At 37.4% G+C, this 22,303-nt stretch overlaps 1 protein-coding gene across 1 annotated transcript in view; it reads right to left on the minus strand.

The window, feature by feature from the left end:
- The window catches only part of FAF1 (Fas associated factor 1), a gene marked incomplete at both ends in the record, with an annotated part of 172,736 nt that overhangs the window by 24,307 nt on the left and 126,126 nt on the right, over window positions 1-22,303 (minus strand). The window contains 3 exons of the mRNA XM_082002714.1: window positions 4,143-4,231; window positions 6,811-6,947; window positions 19,649-19,803. Of these exons, the coding sequence (XP_081858840.1) occupies window positions 4,143-4,231; window positions 6,811-6,947; window positions 19,649-19,803 (381 nt within the window). The remainder of the gene's footprint in view (window positions 1-4,142; window positions 4,232-6,810; window positions 6,948-19,648; window positions 19,804-22,303) is intronic.

A 22,303-nucleotide genomic window follows, 5' to 3' on the forward strand; every position in this document is an offset into this window, starting at 1 on the left:
TTTTTCAAAGCAACTGTGGGTATTGCAATTCCACCTTGAAGTCTAATCCGAGAGCAGGAGCGCTAGTGTTGCGTAACGACAAAAATAAACACGACGAGAGACCTACTGTTACTTAAATGTGGACAAGTTGGACCAGCTGTGTAACAGTCAATGCTTCTACAGTAATAAATGTTGACAGCAAAAATAAAAAGAATGCATTACTGAGACATCATCAAATAAGCCCTGTCATTACATGGAAACTCCACCCTGTATAAGCTTGTCAAAAAGTGTTACTGTAATCCTTTGAGAAGCCTCCTCCTCAGGCAATGGAGAAAAAATGTTCAGGATCAGCCCAGAACAGGTGTGTTGCGCTGTAATGCCAGGATTTAATCACGTATCTCTTCACATTAATCTCACAAAGGAACTAACTTGGATCTATCTGGGCCCATCATGCCACTCCGAGATGATTATTCGAGGATCCAGCAAGCTAACAGGGTGTTTTAAAATGGACATTCCAGGGCGTACGATATTTTACAATTATTATTTGTTTTCCTAAGCCCAGCACCAGGCGCTGACACTTAAGAGGAACCGATACTACGTGCTCTTTTCAAAGTCAGTCCCCGAAAAATCTCGGTTCACACCTTGATCAACAGTGGCAGAGGCCGGTTGTCCCTGCTCGGAGATACCCTCTGTCACCTACAGGAGAAACTCCTTAGGAGTGTTTATCTCCCCTTTGCAAAAACCCCCAACCCCACTGCCTGAACAGGAGTTGAGGTATCAACATTTGCCGTGTGGGCCAGAGGAGCAAACTTGCTTAGAAAAGGAAAATACGTCCATCAGTTGTATGACATCGTTAGTGTAGCCTCGAGTAACTCTGCATGTGTGAGACATGTCCTGAGGCTGGACGTCGACCCCCGGCCTGACTGCGCTGAGAAGGGTGGGACTGTAGCCTGGCCAGCCAGCCTTCCTGCTGTTGATGCCACTGAACCCACCATTTAATTCTCCACTAGCCACTTATCAGAAGTCCCACATGAGCACAACGTCAAGACGCTTGATGATACTTGATTATTTGTGGCTTGTTACTATGGCAATTTAAGCAGCAAACTTATAAAAACAGACAGGACGACAGCTAGACCACGATTCTACAACGGCACATCAACAGTAAGGTCCAAAAGAGGCGGGAGGTTCCCGAAATGTCATCTGGTCGACACAGCTGACAGGCAGCAAGCAACAGGCCCAGTGGTTCATGATTGACCCAGAAGCCTTGGTGGGGCAGGGAAAAGATTGAGCTCCCTTTAAGAAAGCTTGGAAGGGAAAACGGGTGCCTAAATTACACACCACTGTACCTCCAGACAGGTACCTTGGATTATTAGGAGTACACATACGCATCTCAATGTTTTTAAGGTATTTCTTTGGAGATTACGTAAGAAAAAGCTTATTAAAACACAATATACAAATCTAAAACTTAAATCCAATTGCTGGTTAAATGATGGTATTTTAGCACTTGGCATTATAGAAATATGCCCCAAATATGCCTGATTAAAATTTAAATTTTATTAATACATGGATAGAGAGGCACAGGATTTAGCTAACCATAGTATTACCACCAGCTAATGAAGTGACTGACTTTGCTCAGGTGAGAAAGCCGGTGACACTGTTCTGAGCATCCTGCCTACACCATCAGCCGATGACCAGCGCCAGGGAGCCGACTGTACAGCTACAGCCGAACAGCTACAGCCAGCCTCACGGCAAACACCCGTGCCATTAGCTGGCAGTGGTAATAGCCATCCCGTACCAAATAACCATCAGAGGGCACTGCAAAACATGCTGTGCTAACAGAATTATGTAGTAGCTGTGTTGGAAGCTTTCATGTGCATGCAAGTTAAAAATCCGAAGTGGAGAAGTTCAGCCGCATAAACTGACTCATTAATGATTTCATGCTGTTATTTACAAGTGTTTCCAGTTCTATTTCTCTCTCTCACACGCTCCTGTTTACAGCAAAGCTATATAGATGACTTCTCTTTTTAAAACACAAAAGAATTTTCTGCTTATCTTCTTGTGGTTTTATGATGACTTATTGTTGCTATTAAGAAGACAGTACCAGAAACCGGACTCTGTATCCTGTTTGCTATTGTAGTATTTGGGAAAAAATAGCACCAACTGCAATAAGATCTTAAAAAAGAAAAGGTGTTGATGTTTGAACACTTGAAGTTGTCAAGTACAAGACTTACAAGAAAGCTACATGTTATGTAGCAAACCACAAAAAGACAGTATTTTTTTTTCAGGCTGAAGCCCTCTATTGAGTACAGACTGCTTGTCAAATACTCCCTCTCTGGAATAGTAATTTCATAAAGAGAGGTTATTTTTTTGTTTTTAAACTTCCTGCTTCAAAGGCAAAAGTGTCTGAGATCACCTTGTTGGTGTGCTTGTAACAAGTGGAGCCAAGGTGTAAGTACATATGCTATTTGTGTATTGAACTCGGAGCATCTGGAAACCTGCCCCCAAAGTTTATGAAATTTTCCATTAATTTTCTGAATGTCAAAGTGTGTTAGAAAAAACTCTTGTTGGGGAAGAAATGTCACTGGTGCTCTCAGTGACATAAAACCAAAAGAAAACGGGGGAAAAGCCTACAGAAGACTTGGACAAAATTGGATTTTGGACGAATGTATAAAAATGCATTTTCCATTCTCTCTACACAGGTAGGGCACTTAGAGTAAGAAGGCAGGAGACATCTGTATTACCACCGCAGGGACATACCTTACTGGACTGTCACTGTTCTTGGCCACCCAGCAGCTCAGGGCACAGAAGCCAGTTCCTGGTTCTGTGATCATGGCCTCAAGGCTACCGAGTCTTCTCTTTAAGCTTTGTCTCTCACACACAGATTTTTCTCAGTTGCAAACCCACATGGTTTTATCTTAATAGGATGAGTCTATCACTATCTCACCTGCCCCACCTCCTCTCCTAAAGACTGATGTGTCCAGCTCTGGACAACTGTTCTGATCTCCTGTTCCTCCCTCTATTCCACACCTACCACTCTTACCTCTAGTTCCTTCTCCTGTCCCTTATTTGCTTTTATCTCTCTGTCCTTATGTACTTTTCTTTCCTTCTGTGTTCTTCCTTTCTATCAGCTTTTATAGTTTCCAGTTGTGAACCTTTCTTGGAACTCATCTGTGATGCAAATTTTACCTTCTTATTAAAGCATTAAAAACCCCCATACCCAACATATTCCTGTTAAAATGCAATAAAAAAATCAATTATATTGTGCCTTGGATTTTTGTTGTAATCCTCATATTAAAATTTGTGTTCAGTATTAACAAAATTAAAGTAAATTTCTTTACCAGTGAATTACAGGTAGCATGCATAAAGAAGAAAAAACAAACGGCAGATATTGTGCAGACACCGTGCCTTCGTATTATTATAACCATAATCGGTAAATCTCATACTAATGAGATACAAGATTTAAATGCAAAGAGCGTGTTTAGTGAATTATTGTCCATCAATGTCTATACAACAGGATAAGAATAATCTCGAAAATGGCAACACACCTATTATTATAAATTCCTAACTAAGTACTTCATTACTTCAAAATGTCACTCTCAATTTATAGAGTAACAAATACACATCTCAACTGTATACCTCACTGTGTCTACTTCCATGTAAGTGAAACACTGTTTTTGAAAATTCTTGTCACGGCTTACCCATTCTGTGTTGTTCTGAATGGTGATTCAGTACTGGCGTAACTCTGGTTTTTAAGGTTGCTTTTCAATCCTCTTTTAGGTGTATAAATTTAAGATACATCAATCTATTTTTGTTTTCTACCTATGACTTGGAACTGGTCACTGGGAAAAAATCTGATTGTCGTTTCCTTGTACGAGCATATTAAGCTCTGTAATACCACTGTAAATGTAAACGGTTACTCATGACTAATATTCAGAAAAAGGAGACAAACTGAAAATGACAGTAAACCGATAAGGAGGAGGGTTTTTTTTGAGACACCTAAATAAATACACAAAGGACACTTAACATTTTTAACCTCTGATGATGGAAGAGACACTAAAACACATCATTACCCAACTTCATTGGCTAAAGAAACACCTGGTTAATTTTGCATCCCGAGTGATTTGTGGAAGCTGTAGGTATCTGCAGTTACTTTCAACGCTCACCTCATCCTTTATGTCTTCCTGCTGCTGGGCACTGAAGATCTCCATTGCAGCCATCAGCCTCATCATTAGCTCATCCACTGTTGTGTTACCTAGCAACAAAGGAAGACAGCTGAACTTCAGATCATTAAACTTATCAAACAAAAATGACGGAATTTTAGAATTAATCCACAAGAAATAACCAGACTTAAAAAAAAAAAAAATTACAGAGTAGCAAATGCAAGTATCTCAGCAGAATGCTTTTAGTTTGCCTTTTTATTGAAAATTCAAAATTGTTTTTACAAACAAAAGTTGATCATAGGCTAAAATTTTAGGTGGTTCAAATCTGAACAATCGCTTTTGTGCTTGCATGGTATAACTATTTTTTCTTTTAATCACTGATGTTAAAGGAAAAGGTTTATAATCTTTCCTATATCTGGGGTTCCCTGACATGAAATTGATTTTCCAGTTTTAGAATTCCCAGGTATAATCAGGGAGACTGAAGCAATTGCTTGGTCAGGTAACAAAAGTAGGATGTTGGCAGCAGCATCCAAGTGGATTGGTTTAAAAAAACAGACACCACCACCCCCCCCCCCCCCGAATACAGTGATCGAACGTGTGTGTGCACACATTTTTATTCAGATATAAATAGTAGTAAAACTTCAAATACTATAATATATTCTCTTCAGTGTATTTACTTCTGATAAAACTTGCAAAGTTAATAATAGCGGAAAAGCAAGTCATACGTGTATATATCAAGAAATACAGCACATGCATAGGAAAAGAGAGACCTCCTTGCATTTTTCTACCAGCGTGCCTCCAGTCTTCAGTAAGACTGAAAGATTAGTTTCATTTCCTACCAAGCTGTACTCAGTTTTTGTTTTCTCTTCTTAAACTGAAGACTAGAATACCCATTAGAGCCACTTGTCAGAGTAGTTAAAAGGTCTTAGACCACGAGAAATGGTCTAAAACTATGTAAATGTAAACAGCCTTTGGACATTTTCAGAATAATACCAACAAGAGCTAGATTTATATTGGTGATGATGGTCAAAATTTTAAAAGAAGTAAAACAACCAGAAGCCACAGTACCACTAAAAAAACCAAAATTGTCCCCATAGTTTCCAACCCCAGGAAAAAATAAAAATCAAAAGCAGTCTGCATTTCAATAATCGCCACTGGGACTTAAGTTTCTATATTGCTGTATCTCTTCTGTAAACATGCCTCCTCACCCAGCCCTGAAAAGCCCTCATTGTTCCTATTTCTAGCATTTGCTACCTTAGCAGAAAATGCTATCCCGCACGCTACCACACTCGTGACTTCAGAGACTGTCATTCGTTTGGGAGCATATTGTTAAAAGATACCAGTGTCCCAATTCATGGGAAAATAATGAGCACAGCACGTTTGATTTTTGTTAAAAGATAAATTTAAGTGAGGCTGCAATAGACGATCGGTTTGGTTTAGGTTAGTTCAAAAGATCGTTTGCAGAAAACCTGAAAAAAATCATTAAAACTTAATGAATGCAATGAAATAATTTGGATTATTTTTTAATATAAAACTGCATTATATTATGACTTTGAGTCACCAGGCTGATAAAAGAGTTAAGCAATTTAAGCCAGTAAGGACCACTGACTTCTGGGGGATAACACAGATGCTTAAGTTATACACATGCCGAACCATAGTTCACACTGCAGAGTATAAAAACAAAATCTATATATAAGATTATTTGTATGAAATAACTTTTCTAAGTGACAGAAGTACCAGGAATTAGTGTTGTGCTGTACCTTGCACTAAGGAGATAAAATCCATGCAAAATTCACAATTTTGGCCACAGAAAGGTGCACTGCAGATTCCTCAAGAAAATTATTACTGCCATACGCAGAAAGAAACAGTCATGCTGTCTGCAAAAGGCAGTCTTTCCTGAGGCTGAGCTTCCTCAGGAAAATAAAGAGATTAAAATAAAGATTGCTAGATATAAGCAATAAGTAAATGAGGACACAGTGTCATTAAGGTAAACTTGTGGAGAAAGCAAAAATACATTCTTTGATGTATTTTAATTTGAAGAGTTACTGAGAACAGCAGTCAAAGGGCATCACTCCACATCTAAGTCATCTTGCTGTCAGTGAAATCACAGGAACGGTTATGCTAGAAAGAACTGCCCAGGTAAGCCAGAAACTTCATTTATGTGAGACTGTATTAGCAACTTAAAATTCTGATCTGATTTGGGGTCTCAACACTGCAGGCAGGTCTGAAAAAGCAACTCATGCTCAAATATTAGCCCGCTACATGCAGCAGGCGTCCACATATTAACAAGGAACTACACAGAGAGAACTAAACTCATTCTGGCGCTACACAAAAAGTGCAGCCAAAATCTTTTGGAAATCAATAATTTAAATGGATATAAATTTGGAAAACTAAGTGTAGCTCCTTATTTAGGAGATTTGGCTTTTACTTTAAAAAAAATGAAAAACTTAGGCTATGGTTCTACTACAGTCATGGCAACTTCAATCTCTAATTCTCTGTTAATTAACACATTTATGAATAGGAACTATTTATACCATGGCAACTGAAAGTTTCTTGTGTGAAATAAATTCATACTCTGAACACCTTAAAAAAGAAACGGTTAGCAAAGGTATCTTCTAACAGTTTCAACACTCCCATAAAACCTACTTTTAATATAAAGCGAGAACCGTACCTTGTATTACATTCAGTACTTCATTAGATGATCGTTTTCCCATAATAATAAGGAAAAGTGGAAACTGGTCTGTCTTCTGAGTTCGAATTGTTTGGGCTACAACACTCCCGAAGTGTCTAGTGCACATCGTCAGAAACCTACGTGGGGAAAAAAAAGTTAACATTGTAGAAGTGTTTCTGAAGTTAGTTTAAAAAAAAAAATATTAAATTCAGCAGTTTAGCTGAGTGTTTATCTACTGTTTAACATCTAGGCTTCTGCATTCCATTCCAGAGCTCTTTCTCCCTTTTTATAATTAAATTATGAGAATATTTACAAATATGATAGGTGCCAGATTGTCTAAATTAAAACAATTAATAACTGGTTGAGACAGTGATTTATTCGATGGAGAATTCCATTTTCTGTTACACTATTCTGCAGGCTATAATTCAAAACTAATGCCCCCTAAATAATCATGCTAAATCATTTGTTAAAAACTTCTAAAGAGAAGCAAAGTAGAGCCATAAACTAGGAAACACGAGGAAGCATAAAAATAGTATAATTTCATACAAATTTAATAATGAAAGATCAAGAAATTGTTTTTATCAGTCATAGAATTAAACCATGGTACTTCAGAATTGTATTTTCTTTTGTACTAGTGCCCTGCCAGTGACACACTTAGCAGTGTGGTCTAAAAACAATAATTCTAAGCTTTTGACCAAAAAAAGCTCTTGGATATTAGCATACAGAAGTCTAGCATTAGTATTCTTAACACGATCTTGAATAAATGAAAAAACTGATAAAGCTTTTCTCTTCCATTAGAGGACTGTTTGAAATTAGCATTTCTTTCAAGAGAAAAGGGTAGCTTATGATATGTTTTCAGATCTGATGGTAAAAAGTAAATGTCATAATAATAATGAATTATGAAAGACCAAATGCAAATATAGAACGCTTTAATAAGATCCAATTTAATAAAGTCTGTAAAAATAATGGACTTTTAATAACACGGGTCACAAAAGGCAAAACAGTGGAAATTCTGAGGACTAGCCACTGGTACAGGCTTATTAATTCTTAATTATGTTCATGAAAGGCAACTTAAATCGTGTGTTTTCTTATGCCTTATGATAATATTTTAGGTAACAACTACTCTGAAATGTATGCTCTAACTGAAGAGCAAAGTCCTGTTGTCACATGCATTAGAAGCCAAATCTATTTGAAAAGACAAACTGCATTAAAATGTCAACCGCTCCAAGTAATTTCTTCTCAAAGATACTGAAAAGATTCAAAATTGTCATTTAAAAAAACCAATATATATTGTATCTAATAAAATGGCTAAAAATTGATAAGCATGATGAGTACAACATCAGGCTTGTCGGAGGCACTTGAAATATTAAAAAAAAACACAAACCAACCCCTCCTCAGAGACAATTTGTAGTATAACTATGGCTGTGGCTGCATGGAGGGCAATGAGCAGGGGTAGCTGGCGAGTGTTTTGAAGCCATAAAGGTTACCGGCAAATATCTTTCCTCGCCTCCTGGATTCTCTGTCTTTTGCAGTTCAGAACTATCACACAGAAAGACAATGTCAAAAATGCCAGAGAGGGACTGCTGTATCAGAAACAGCTACAGAGAGTCAGACCACCCGGTAAAGACAAAATAAAGGGCCCATAAAGTCTGGACATACAAACTTTTAAGCTAAATAATGGTGAGTTTTTTAAATTATTTTTGCTTTTCAAGGTGGGTAAGTGAAATCTTGGCCTCACAGAAGCCAAGGTGATCTTTCACGGCAAAATGACTTAATGTGCGTTGAAGGTTTCACTCCTGAGCGTAATGAAGACAGGGTCAATTGAACTGAATTCCTGAAACTTGTGTATTAAAACTGTTTAACAGTCTTCAACACACCATGGAAGAAAAGCACTCAAGTTTCATGTAGGAACAAAATATTTAACTGGAGGTGAAAAAGTGCTGTAGAGAGTACTGCTAGAGGAACAAAACTAAGAGACTAATACAATACTAGTTGCACTAGTCAAAAGCGTTGTTTTTTTGGGGTTTTTTAATTAATTCTGTATTTAGTCAACCCATAACTGAGTCTCAGAATATGCTTTTATGCTTTACTGAGCCTGTATTTGCAGATCTTTTTACTTTCTTCCACATTCATATCCAGGAAAAAAAAAATGCTCTATGCTAGTATTTACTGACAGAAGTATGTGAGTAGGACCAAAACAATTTGGTGCGATAACCAGCATCTCACTCTGTACATCACTAACAAGGGATTTTCTTACTTTCATCTAAACAGAAGCGTGCCAGATCTTTCAGCGGCATCTCCAGAGCTGCCAAGAGAACTGCCTGTGGAGTGCATCAAAGAGCCAGATGTCCCTCCGGGAAGAACTGTTTTCCACAACATGCTGGATTACTGTGATCTCCAACCAAAAGTGGAAATAGAGGAATGCTGCCAGAAAGGGAGGGCAAATGGCACCCTACTAGTCCTTTTATTTTTAAATTAGAAAAATATTCAAGGAGGAAGAAGTATGAGAAAGGCAAAAAAGCATAATTTTATGAAGGAAAAACCCGTTAAAAATATATCTCAAAAGTTACAAGAATAAAATTCATCAAGAAAAGTAATAGTTTTGGCAGACAGCATCATTTCTTTACTTCTTTCATGACTTGCTAGCAACAAAACCAACAGTTATTAAAGCTACAGAATAAATACAGACACTGACAAATACAGAAACAAACCCTAAAAAAAGTACAAATTTATCTTAATTTTTTAAACGTAGATTGAACAGGTATTAATTCTTAGACACAGTCCCCTCCTTAGTTAAAAGTGGCACACAGGAAAAATTATTCTGGCGAACTGAAGATGTTAATTTGGGGGGGTGCTGATCGCTGCCCAGCAGTTATCCCTCCACGTGCACTCCGAGATAACCCGTGCAAAGAGTTATCACGTTTGTAGCACGTTAGCTTCCCAGAAGAATGTTACCATTCCTTACCAACTAACTCGTGACACGTTATATTAAAATACACTCTTGGCATAACTTTTTTGTATTTTATCATAAAATGCAATTTATTTAATATTACTTTAAAAAAGCTCCTAGAAGACAATTATGAAAAAGTAACTGCTTTACAAATCTAGTGGAAAAAAGTTTAAAATATTACTGAGTCTCAAAACCAAAGGGAATACTTATTACAACTGAAGTCTGTGGTCTACCACAGCTCCTGATCTCAGATATGCTATGTAGAATTGTGTAAACGCTTGGGTTCAGCAATAATCCGTTTTTGTGAGAACGTGCAGCTTTTAATTTTTAACAACAAAATTGGCCACCTCTGGCCAAAGTGTTGATCATCAAAAGCGTTGATCTCTGAGCTCAATACTTTTTGATTTCTGGAAAGCTTTTAATCTATACGCTACCTATTTACACCACAAAATACGTACTGCCTTTTTGCGGGGAGAGCCCAAAGGAGAAAGCCAGCCCCTAGGTGGGAGATAGAAGCTGCTCCCGACGGGAGGTGTTTCATCATTACAATGACTGGCATTATCTCATTGTTTCTTTATGTATCTCCTGCTCCTGTATTACTTTTTAACGTATGTATTAATGTTGTTCACATTTTTGTGATCACAGGATCTACTGCAGCCAAGTTTGGATCCCTAATTACACAAGACCCCTCCTTAACACACCATGAATATGAACAAACAAACAAAAAGCTATGATGCTAAATGCTTTAGAAAAACGTAAATATTCCTTTAGTATTTCAATTTAAACAATTTAGTAAGCTAAGAGCATCTCTGGTGCCCCGTCCCTAAAGGGGACGTAAGGCAGAGGTGTTCTTTGGCTCCCAAACTGTCATGTTGTATTTTCCAATGTGAACTGGCTCAAAGTGATTCCTACTCTTACGTAGTAGAGGAAGAACTGAAAAGGAATTAAAGGAAGAACTTAGCAAAGAATTGATGATTCTGAGCAATAAGAGTCCTCTGCATTTTCGTTCAAAATCACAGCGCAACACGGCACTGCTGCTGCCGCCCTTGGCCTTGATCCCACTGAATCCAGAGGAATTCAGTCTCTGTTCTCTTTCCACTCAGAAAAGTAGCAACTGGCATAGCTTTGAGAGACATGGACACCACCTACCACTCATCACTGAAACCAAAGATTGACTACTCGATGCCCATCCTCCATTGTGGTATCAATTTTCAGTTACTTACTGGAATCAAACTGATGATACAATCTGATAGGATGAATAGCTCTGCATACATCCCCAAATTAATTTATCTTCTCAAGACATAGAATCATTAAGGTTGGAAAGGACCTCTAAGATCAAGTCCAACCGTCAACCCAACACCACCATGCCCACTAAACCATGTCCCGAAGTGCCATGTCTACACGTTTTCTGAACACCTCCAGTGACGGTGACTCCACCACTTCTCTGGGCAGCCTGTTCCAATGCCTGACCACTCTTTCAGTAAAGAAAATTTTCCTAATATTCAATCTAAACCTCCCCTGGCCATTTCCTCTTGTCCTACATTATGAATAAAATAAAAATGTCAATCAGGCATGGCACAGTATAGTTGCAGAAAGAGTAACTAAATCTAAAATTCTAATTCTAGCTCTTTTTTGTTAATCAAGTAAACCTGCAAAAGGAAACTAATGAAGAGCAAGCTGCATGTCGTACATTGTAGTGTACTCCTGAATGTGCAGAGGGCCAGCTGATGCTACATTTTGAATGCTTTTTGTATGTTCAAACACAAACTGAAATCTCTCCTTTGCTTTTGCTTTTCTTAAACTCTCCCCAGCACCCTAAGGTAAATTAATAATTGTATTAGCAAAGCTGTCTAGTGCACTAAAGGGCAAATTCTCTTCCACAGAGAGGACTTTGCTCTTAAATGTATAGATAAAATGTATTAAAATAAATATTAAAAAATATATAGGATTTTAGATCAATTTTTACTTATTTTCTGTACCAACATAAATAACAGAGATCTGGTTATTTGTCTTACTCATATAAATATTCCTGTAGTTACTTTTAATTTTTACACACTGGTGGGAAAACTTCCTGGAAAAGTTCTTCCTAAAGTGAGGCCCTTTGGTACATGGTGCCAAGATACTCTTCTTGCAAAGGACTTCTTAACAGAAAGACCACATTGGAGATGTTTTTTGCTATACAATCTCAGCCTGAAGTCCTGCTCAAAAAGCAGCAGCAGCACAAAATCTGATAACCTCTTCTAAAATATCTATTCCCTTTCAGTCTGAACTGGTGTTCAGTCCACAACTGGGATGATTTTGGGCCAAAAAAAGTGTGATTTATTTATGGCCAGATACGTCCCAAGACCAACCTTATTTGAAGGTTTTAAAGAAACTTTAAAACTTCAGAAATGGGTGTGAAAAAAATGTAACTTCTTTCCCGAGCATGAAGAAAACCATCATAAATATTAAATATGCAAGGTTTCTGATTATTTGTAATAATAATTATATAGTGTGCAAAGTCAACATAAGACTCGTTAAAATGTTAATGTAAAAATAACATTTTTGTATTAGGTATTTACTTTTTTTTAAAAAAGTAAAAGCCAAGGTCATTAAATGGTATATTAAAATAAGCTTGCTATCCACAGTCTCCGTAATACAGAGTTATTGTCTTACCCACACTGGCAGGGTCATAACTGTTGACTCAAACACAAAGGGGGAATGAGCAACAGATATAAGGCATGGTTTAAAGATGTATAAAGCAGCCTGAATCAAATGATGTGGCTATCCTCTTTAGTATCCACACGCTAAATATCCAGGGATTCAGATGTAAAAGGCATGATTTTATCCACTTGTTCTTTATGCAAGAGGAAAGTCAGGATGAGTGGGTTATCTATCTCTTCATAAAACATGGAAGATCTAATTTAATCCTGCAAGGTTCAAACAGATTAGGTAAATACTTTATAACCCCGTTTAGTCTAAAACACATCGCTCTAGAAACTCATTAATCCATCCTCTCAGATACCACAGGACACCAGACAAATCATTGGTAAAAGTATAAATAAAATATACCCGGACTCCTTGCTAAAACGCTGTACTAAAAATGGGAGACCATGTTAGTTTTGATTATTGCTTATCGTATTAGAAAGGCATGTAATATATGATTTGCTAAGGAATATCCAAGGCTTGCTACAGGTAGATTTAATAATAACCTAGATAAAGAATAGAGAGTATGTTTAGTTAATTTACAGATGTTAATAAAATGGTAGAAGCTACCAGCACATTGGAAGTCAGTAAAAGAATTCAGATTTATCTTCACAAATCAGAGAAATGTCCAGACCAGTAAAATGCAATTCAACAAGGTCAATGAAAGTCTCCGAGTAGGAGGAACAATTGCACAAATACAGACTAAGACTCAAGCAGTAAGGGAAGAAGAAAAGTCATGATGTGAAGATGACAAGCATCCTGTTGGAGCGAGTAAACAGAAGCATGGTTTGTACAACGTGAAATAATCCTCTTTCTGTATTTATCACTGAGAAGGCAGTTTTAGGCACAGTGCATCAGTAAAGATGTGGACCAACTACAGGACCATATGAAGGTTGCAATAACAAATACCTACAAAAGGACAAGCTACAAGGAAAGGCTGAAGGAATCACAGTTGCTTAGTTTAAGAAAATTGCAGGAAAACGTAATAGCACCATTTAAGTCCAAAGAATACTGCAGCAAAAAGGAAGAGAATACCTCATTGCCTAACGAGCGAACAAAGATATGACTGTCATCGATTGCTGAAGAGAAACTTCAGTTAAATATTCGTGTTAACTGCCTAAAGGGAGTGAAAGTCAACTACTGGAACTGTTTACGGAGAAATGCTGAGAAACCTCTCTCACATCAAAGATCAGATTAGATAACCACTGGTCAGGAATGACACAGGTACAGCTGAACCTCCTGGCCAGGCACGGACTGAACGCTGTTATCTGCAACTCTCCAAGACCCACTGTCAGAACAGTAACAAAAAGGAGAGGCGAGAGGTCAAAGCAGAATCATCCTAACCTAAAGGAAGAGGATGGGCATCTGCACTTCTGCAAGGATTCTTTGTCCCGATCAGGCATCCTGAAGTACCAAGGAGATTCATTCACTCCGTGCATTTTGGTACAAACAATTCTGACTCTGCCAACTCAATTTATTCTGATTGTTGATTTAGATGCATAGATGCAGATAAATTTCTCTATAGCTTCAATTCCATCCAGCATTAGACTTCACTGGTGCAGTTGTGGACTCCTGTAGTTAGATGGACCTGTGAATGACTTCTTTCTCCTTCCTCAAAACAGTCCAACAAGTCTGTCTTGGCTACCTGTTCTTCTGCCTTCACCTCTTTTGCACAGGACACTACAGAGTTTTATTCTTTCACCTTTTCTGTTCAACAAGCTTAATAAACTAGGCTGTAGTGCAAGTACAGTGGAATAGAACTTGCTTTAGCATTTGGTTTTATAGTGGGGACCTAAAATACATGCTTACAAATGTAGCAGTTAATTTCTGTGGTTTTAATAATTTTATTTTCCGATGACCTTAAAGCATCACTATAGGCATATAAAATGATGCACTGAAAACCTTTATCACATCAACAGAGAGACTACTTTCTATTTATAGTTGAATATTATGGAGACATCAATATCTTACTAATCCTGATGAGACTAAAATGCATTCTCTGTTGGTTTTTAGTTTTCCAAATTTGGACATTTTTAGACTACTAACATGAAATTACCTTGAAGCACATAAATATTTAAGCAGGGATGGTTTACCTTTTCTGCTGGGTGTATAATAAACAGTTTAACCACCATCTATATACAGGCTGTTTTGTTCTCCATCTAAAGAGACAATCACCTTTTATCCTTTTCCTTTTTTCTTCATTTCAGTGCTATTAGGAAACTATTCACAAGTGCAACCCCTAACAATACGATGCAGTAATTATGACTAGATGACAAAGAGATGTGAACAATTACTGAGCCCATTTTGAAACCCTATACTAATAAAGTCATTAGATGTTGCCCTTGCCATGAGCCTTCTAAAAGCTTCTGAAGTTACAAGAACATACGGTATTGTTCGTTAGGACAATTGCTGCTGGCAGAATGCAAACCTTGAGTTAAACCATGCTGCAAATTGATCTTGACATTCTGTTAAGATCGCCACTAAAATCAAAAGCAAAGGAGAAAAGGAGAAAATGAGCGGGTGGGATGTAATCATGGAACAGAAGGGTTCCCTCCTCACCTTCTTTCCTCTTCCTCCTCAAAACAAACCATAGAGAAAATGACAAACTCGCCTGGTGTTTGAGAACCTTTATTTTTAAAACATTAATTAGACTTTTGACCTGTTTTTATTGACTGGCACTGTATTGCTATTAAAGTAAATTAAATAAAATATTGCAAAATACAATAGAAAAGGTTTTCACACTGTTCCGTGAAACCTGTTAAGGATTTAGTGCCTGAAGAACATGTCCAACAGTTTTGCAAGCAACATATACAGAATCTACAGTCACTCCTGAAAAGGCAGTGAGAAATTAACTCACCAAGTCCAGCTCTCCCAGACCCCACACCTGCAATATATTTGCTGAAGGATCAAATAGGATTGGGGAGCTGAAGTAATATGGTCAACTGGTCTTCATCCAGGCATGCATCATTCAGTAGGTTAGTATTAAGGGTCAGCAACTGTGAATATGGCTAATTACTTGATGACGGAAATTGCAGGTGAAGACAACCTGCTGCTGAGAAGCGCTCCAGTCCATTAACTCTTTCCTAAGCTTAAGCAAAGTGAAAAACTATCTTTTGAACATTACAACTAACAAGTACCTGTCATCAGAGCTGAGAAAAGTTGGCAACACCTTGAAATACACTGCCAAAGGGCAACGATATCAAAAGCTAAAAAGCTGCTACCAACATTCAAGTCACTGTTTCATAGTTTTGGCATTGCTTTGCTTGGAAAACACTATGTATATTGGAAATATGTTAATATTATGCTTAATCTATGTTTGTAAATGCTGTGTGTACAAACCTAAGGGTATGTGTGCATGTACAGGTATATATGTATGTATACATATTCACCATATACCTGTCCTGGATACAAATATGTTCTCTTAATGTGTATTAATGAATTAACAAAAATAGTTAGGCATGTGCTTGCATACGTATATATACACCTCCCATATGCGCACACATAATTATATTAGAATAATGGTATTTAGTCAACTCTTGAAAGGCAGAAAGTGCCAGAAATAGAGCCGCTCATGTCTGGCTCTCCTGCTTATGTACCTCATAACCTCTCTGGAAACCCGAGGAATTGCTTAGCCCATGTGGGAGCCCAAAACAGCTGGTGAGCGTGCTTGGAATAAAAAGGTGGGGCCAGAATTGTCAACACCACTGCTGTCAAGCACCACTACTACTGCCCTGACACCTCCTGTAAGTGTATTTCTGCTGTGTGGAGTGGCATGGTAGCAAATCTCCATAGCAAACAATGGAAAGGAAACAGTGATTTTTTTTTTAAGCTCGTAATTCACCCCAAATTGAGTGGAATACAACAAGAAAGTAAAAGATATACCTGTAGATTTGTAGGGTTTTTTTTCCTCCTTTGACCATGGACAATGTAAGTTACAAGAATATTCTAAACAGTTGCTCACTAAAGTCTAAACTATAGGTGATAAAGCTTTCAGGTAGATACCTGAAATTTATAATTTATATATATTATAAATTTATAATACCTTAACAGTATTATAAAAACAGCATGTTCTTTTCCTAAATGAAGGCTAATTATTTTATTATATTATTTTGCGCCTTTTATTAAGATTTTTTAATTTTAGTAATGATAATGAAAAAATACATAACTTGCAGCACTTACCCAAAGTAATTGCTCCCTTTCCTGCAAACCTTATGTCAGAGGCAATTAAAAGCTGTGGAAGCCAAAACAAAACATCTTCTTAACTGTATTAACTAGAGTTCTCCTTCAGCTTGACAAAGGAACAGTACTGGGTGGCTGTAGTCAGAAATTTTTAAAAATCTGACTCCCAAAGTCGTAATGCTTATGCTCTTGCGCTACTGCTAACAGTTACTTTGGCGCGTGCACACAGCGTTACTTCTAGTCCTACCTACAGAACTCTCTTCATTCTGTTGCAATGGGTGTTGAAGAGCAAGACTGAGAGATTCCAGTGAAAAGTGCTACTATACAGTAACAGGATTCAAAGCATGTCCCTGTATACATCAGTGTCAGCCGAGAAACATATTAAAAATCAGGAAAAATGACAAGATTTTGGAACTGGTTTTGTTCTACAGAGTTCAGGAGGGACCTCCATTTCATTAACGAGAAAGATGGAAACTATAATTAAGACTGTTTTTGGAACAGAATGACATCCATAGATGTCAGAAAGAGGACAGGAAAGAGCAAGAAAAAAACCAGAATATTCAAGATTTTTTGGCTTATATGAGCAAAGTATTTATAGCTGTTTGAATTCATTCATGCCATGCTACAGTACTGAAAACCTGACTTTTACTACTGCCATTGAGGTGTCCCTACTGATTGCTGTAAATTAAGTGAGACTGACTCCTCTGCCTTCCCACCCTGGGTTTTTGACTAATGCAATTGTAACACCACAAGTAAGTTGCTCTTGGGCTACAGCAGCATGCAAAAAGCAGTTCCTTCTGTTGTTGCCATTGTCTTCTCACCATTCAAACAAAAAGCTACATGCAGCTGTATTCATAGGGATGCGGAAAAGAATAGGCTCCAAGACCGCTGTTGTTGTGTCACATAATGAAGGGCAGTCATTAAACAGAGGTACTGAGTATTTATTTATGGGTATGTCCAGTGCACTGGCACTTTCCAAAGGAAGAAGGAAGCACCATGCTCCTCTCTGAAGAAATCACAGTCTAAGTAGCAGGATGTGACACTAAACACAACTGAGAAATTATTCTAATTCAAGCCAGCATGCCTTGTTTACCCCTTACTTTTTTTTGACCTCACTGTTACTATCACAGTTTCTTTGCTGTTGTTAATAGAAAGCAAAAAATGAAGGCTTAAAATCCCTATCATACTGCACAATCGGTGACTATGTTCATTGAGAATAGCTGTAAAGCCTTAAACAAGCCCTTTATTTTGTGTTTTAAGAAGTGTCATAAGGAGTTAATAGGACACAGCTGTACAGGCTCTTTCTAATAAGCAGCTTCTGTCGCTTTGGTCACCACAGGTGTCTCTGTAACCTGCAAACTCTTATTACTAGTGTATCAAAGTTGTGCTACTTAATAGATTTCTTTAGTAAAACACAACAAAGCAATTACATGGCTGTTGATCATCAGTCATAAAAAAAAAAATCCCTCAAACACAGTTTTTCAAAAGAAACTACACTGCAATTTTTTGTCATTGTAAAATAAAAGAAACTAGAGAATTAAATAGAAAAGCGAACAATAGAACAGCAGGTAGTCAACTGAACATAGCCACTACAGATGGTTTGGAAATAGTGTTTCCTTCTACACCAACTTGTGGGATAAAAGAAAAGGAGGAGGCTCCTTACTGCCGATGAATGGCAATACCAAAAGACTTAAGCAACTTTCCAGTATTTGGTCCCATGAAAGAATCTAGATGTTTCTTTTTCCTCTCTTTCTTCCTTTTAAAAAACTTTTTATCTGTTTTTGTGACTGCTTTTTTCATAATCTTTAACTCGTCTCTAGAATAATTTAAAGTAGGAATATAGCTGCTGATTCATCCATTGATGAAGTGCAGAAGATTGAGTGAGGAATTCCTGTGAAACGCAAGCGTCATTTAAAAAGCGTATTAGAAAAACAGATTGTTCTGTTCTCCATGCCCACTTTTAGTAAAGAAATATTAACTATAATTTACATATTTAAGAATAGAAATGCATGAATGCTCTATTCTAGCAAGCCACAAGAGAAAGAAACATGAATATGTACTTTTAATTGTTCAATAATCAATGGAATTGTGTAAAAAAGCAGCAACCTTATCCCAGTCTAAATGACTGTTGCATCTTTTGTTAAAAAGTTAGAATAACTCTCATTATAATAATATATGCAAGACATTATCCTGGCAAGCAGTCATCTTCTTTCGTAAAGGTGATGAAATAAGGTCGAAGTTAGAAAACCAAACACATCTGATTTCTAAATATAAGTATAATCATAAAATCATTATTTTCAACAGATTATTATCAACTGATAAATAACTGAAGAAGAGAGAGGTCTTAATATAAGCATAAGAAAATATGCTTATATTACACAAAATAGGTAGAAGGAGGTGGAATGTACGGGTTTTTAATTTATTTACTCATTAGCAAAATGATGACCTAAGACATAGGATAGCTTTTATTATATTACAGCCTGCCAAAATATCTGAACATTACCAAAGTAATGTAAGAAAACTGTAGTTCAAAAAAGTTCATATGATTTGCAAGCTTCTAATTTTTTGCATGATGTTTTAAATATTGATTTATCACATTAATATTATTTTTAAAGTAAGATTTTCATTAACAGTAGTTATTATCCCAGACAGTTCTAATGCAGTTACACCTATGTACACACAATTAATCTCCCATAACGTTATGGCACTGCAATGCAAAACTGTGAAGACACCTTCCTAGAACTATGTTTGCAAAATATCCCCCCAATCCCCAAAAAGGAAATAATTAAATAATTTCTTTGACCATTTTTTCCTGCACAGGAATAAGAAGCCACTTTGTATTGAAAACAAGGACGGTCCAATTCTCAGTGAACATCAGCCAGCACAGCTTCGTTGATCAGCTAAGAATGAGCATGAAGTTTTTAGTTCAAATAGATACCGAGCAACAAAAGATTCGATACATAGAGATGACACAGAGATAAGGGTCTTCCTTGAGAGAGAAGCTGCTCCACTCACAGTCCTTACCTTGCTCTGTTTGCTTCTTTTGTCATGTCCCATGCCCAGGTTATGAAGTTCTGACTCAGATAAGAGACAATAGATTCAGCACAAAGCATTTGTGAGCAGAAGACGTTGGTTAATACACTTTCATCATGGTGGAGGTAGATAGCAAGAAGCTTTCTCTGAAAGGACACGAGAAAAGATCAGTGAAAACTTCCTCAGGCTTTTTAGTAATTTAACATTACTTGTTGCAGATTTGTGTGCTAGTACGCCCTGTGGTGTTTATTGAGGTTGCCGAGTATCTCAACATGCAGAGACAGGGAAAAACCCTGTGGATTTCAAGCCAAATGGTCCATCCTTCCAAGTCTGTAAATCTTCCCAATGCTTCCTAATATTTTATTCTGGGTACCAAAATGCGATACGTTATTTGCTTAGAACACGAAAATTACAACATTTGAATGAAAACAAAAACCTTATTAAACAGACTTAGCTTAAGAAATGAGTGAGCTTTTTTGACTTGCTGCCCAATAAAGATAACATTTGGAACAATTCCCCGAGCCAGGAACACAGCTCTTGATACAACAGCATCTACAATACAAAACAATTATAAACCACCTGAAAAAATGACAGTGTGTTGTTATGACCCCACCTGTAACCAAAAAAAGAAGAAAATGAGTACGTAACAATACAGCTGCTTACAGTCCCAAAGCCTGCGACGCTACGTGCTGGACGTTTTGGCAGCTCTCCATCCAGCCGTATGATGTGGGGAGGCCCACAGCACGTTGGCCTCTCGCCTACTTCGTAAGTCGATGTGTTGCTGGTCAAAAGGCCACGTGGCAGCCCAGCTGGCTACATCTCTCAGAGCTGAGGAGCCAGATAGCCACCCCAGCACCGCGAATGCGTAAGATGCAAGGGAAGGGGTACGGGAGACCTGGATCAAATCCCACACTGAGTTTGTGAGTGCTGATATATCTCATCATAGTTACCATGTTAGCAAAGACAAGATGTTGAGGATGGTGTTTGTGGCCTCTTGAAACAAAATATTCTGTGCCATGTTCTTCTGAAACCCTATCAAGTAATATTTGAGCTTCACTGCCAGCAGCACAGAGCTGTGCTGTGTCCCCATGATAATCTCAGACCACCTTTTGGAAAGCGAGTCTATGTATACATAAAGATAGAAAGCAGACTGAAAAAAACATAAAGGAACTATGAGCTAGTTAAAGACCATGATCCTATATCTGGTATTCAATGAATTATAAATACCATTCAGAAAATTACAACTTTCCATTTCCCCATACCCATATACGCCACTTACTTCATTTTAAAATCCTACTTGAACATATTTGCTGAGACAATACGGTAAATACTATTTTCAGACTTTTATTTAAAGTAATTTCAAATCTTTTCATCGGAAGTAACACTGAACACTAGATATTGATGTGTATTGATAGAACAAGACATGGGACCCAATTCTGAGATAAGCTGTCTCTGTAAAAAACCAGTATGGCTATCACCTCATATGCTGGCTTTGGACATAACTTAATGACTGTTTATAAAAAGAAGAATACATTTGAACATTAGACTTTGGGAAAAAGATTAGTAATTTGCATTAATGTTTGTCTAATTTGGTTTAAATGTTTTTCAGAACCACATACATATGTACCAGGAAGGACCATTAATAAGCCCAACATGCAGAGATCCATATAAGTGCAGCCAACAGTGTTGACTGAAACTAAACTTGAAAATCCAGGGCACTGATGCACAATATCAAGCAATAAAACAGCATTTCTGTGGTGATGTTTAATTTAAAAAGAAGAAAGAGGCAGGGGAAGATCAGGCACTGTCTGTTTTTGAGGATCAGCCATTCTGCATTTCAAAGCGTCGATCCCTGCAATATCCAGGTTACTGTGCTAGAATCTCGACTATTATATAGCAGTTGTAAGAGAGGGAGGGCAAAGATGTGTTTACTCAGTGATTAGGGCCTTAGAATAAGCCTCTAGCTCCTAGAGAGACAGCTCACCACTTATTCATTTGGGCCAATTCACAAAGCCTAGAAAGATTAAACATCCATGCTGAGAAGACAAGCGAATGCAGACGGTGAAAAAGAAATAAAAATTCTTTAAAAACTCTGAGATGACTTCATTATTTTTTCCACAAGGAAACTTTAGGAAAGTGTTTAGTTAGAGAAAAACCCACATTGACCTCTCTCTAAACCCTTAATCTTTCCTTTGTGGTGGCACTGCTTTGTGGTAAGCGGATGGCTTTGCTCTCCTCTTTTCACTGGGAGCGGATAGAAAAAAAGGCTCTTGAGAAACACTTTTACTTCCAAAGAAACAACCCCATGAAACTGTTAAATATGAGATTCCATACAACGGAATGTTTCAAAATATGCACAGTTTTAGGCTTAAAGGTTTAGGGACAAATTTTAGTAAACAAAACAGGCCCATACACAATAGATGTTTACACTGAGCTACTTTACAAGTGAATGTAATTTTTGTTGCATCAAACCTCACCGTGCAAAGACTAAACTCCATCAAATATAAAAGACTGTACTTGTGTCTGATAATTCATCCAAAATGTTAAGGTCAGGCATAGGCATACTGCTAGGACAAATGAAAAGATGTAGTAGGAGGAACTCAAGTGCTGAAATATTAGTTTGAAAAATCTTAGTGGAAGCCAGGG

This window comes from Phaethon aethereus, assembly GCF_964289735.1.
Source record: "Phaethon aethereus genome assembly, chromosome: 8".
Classification (NCBI taxonomy): Eukaryota; Metazoa; Chordata; class Aves; order Phaethontiformes; family Phaethontidae; genus Phaethon; species Phaethon aethereus.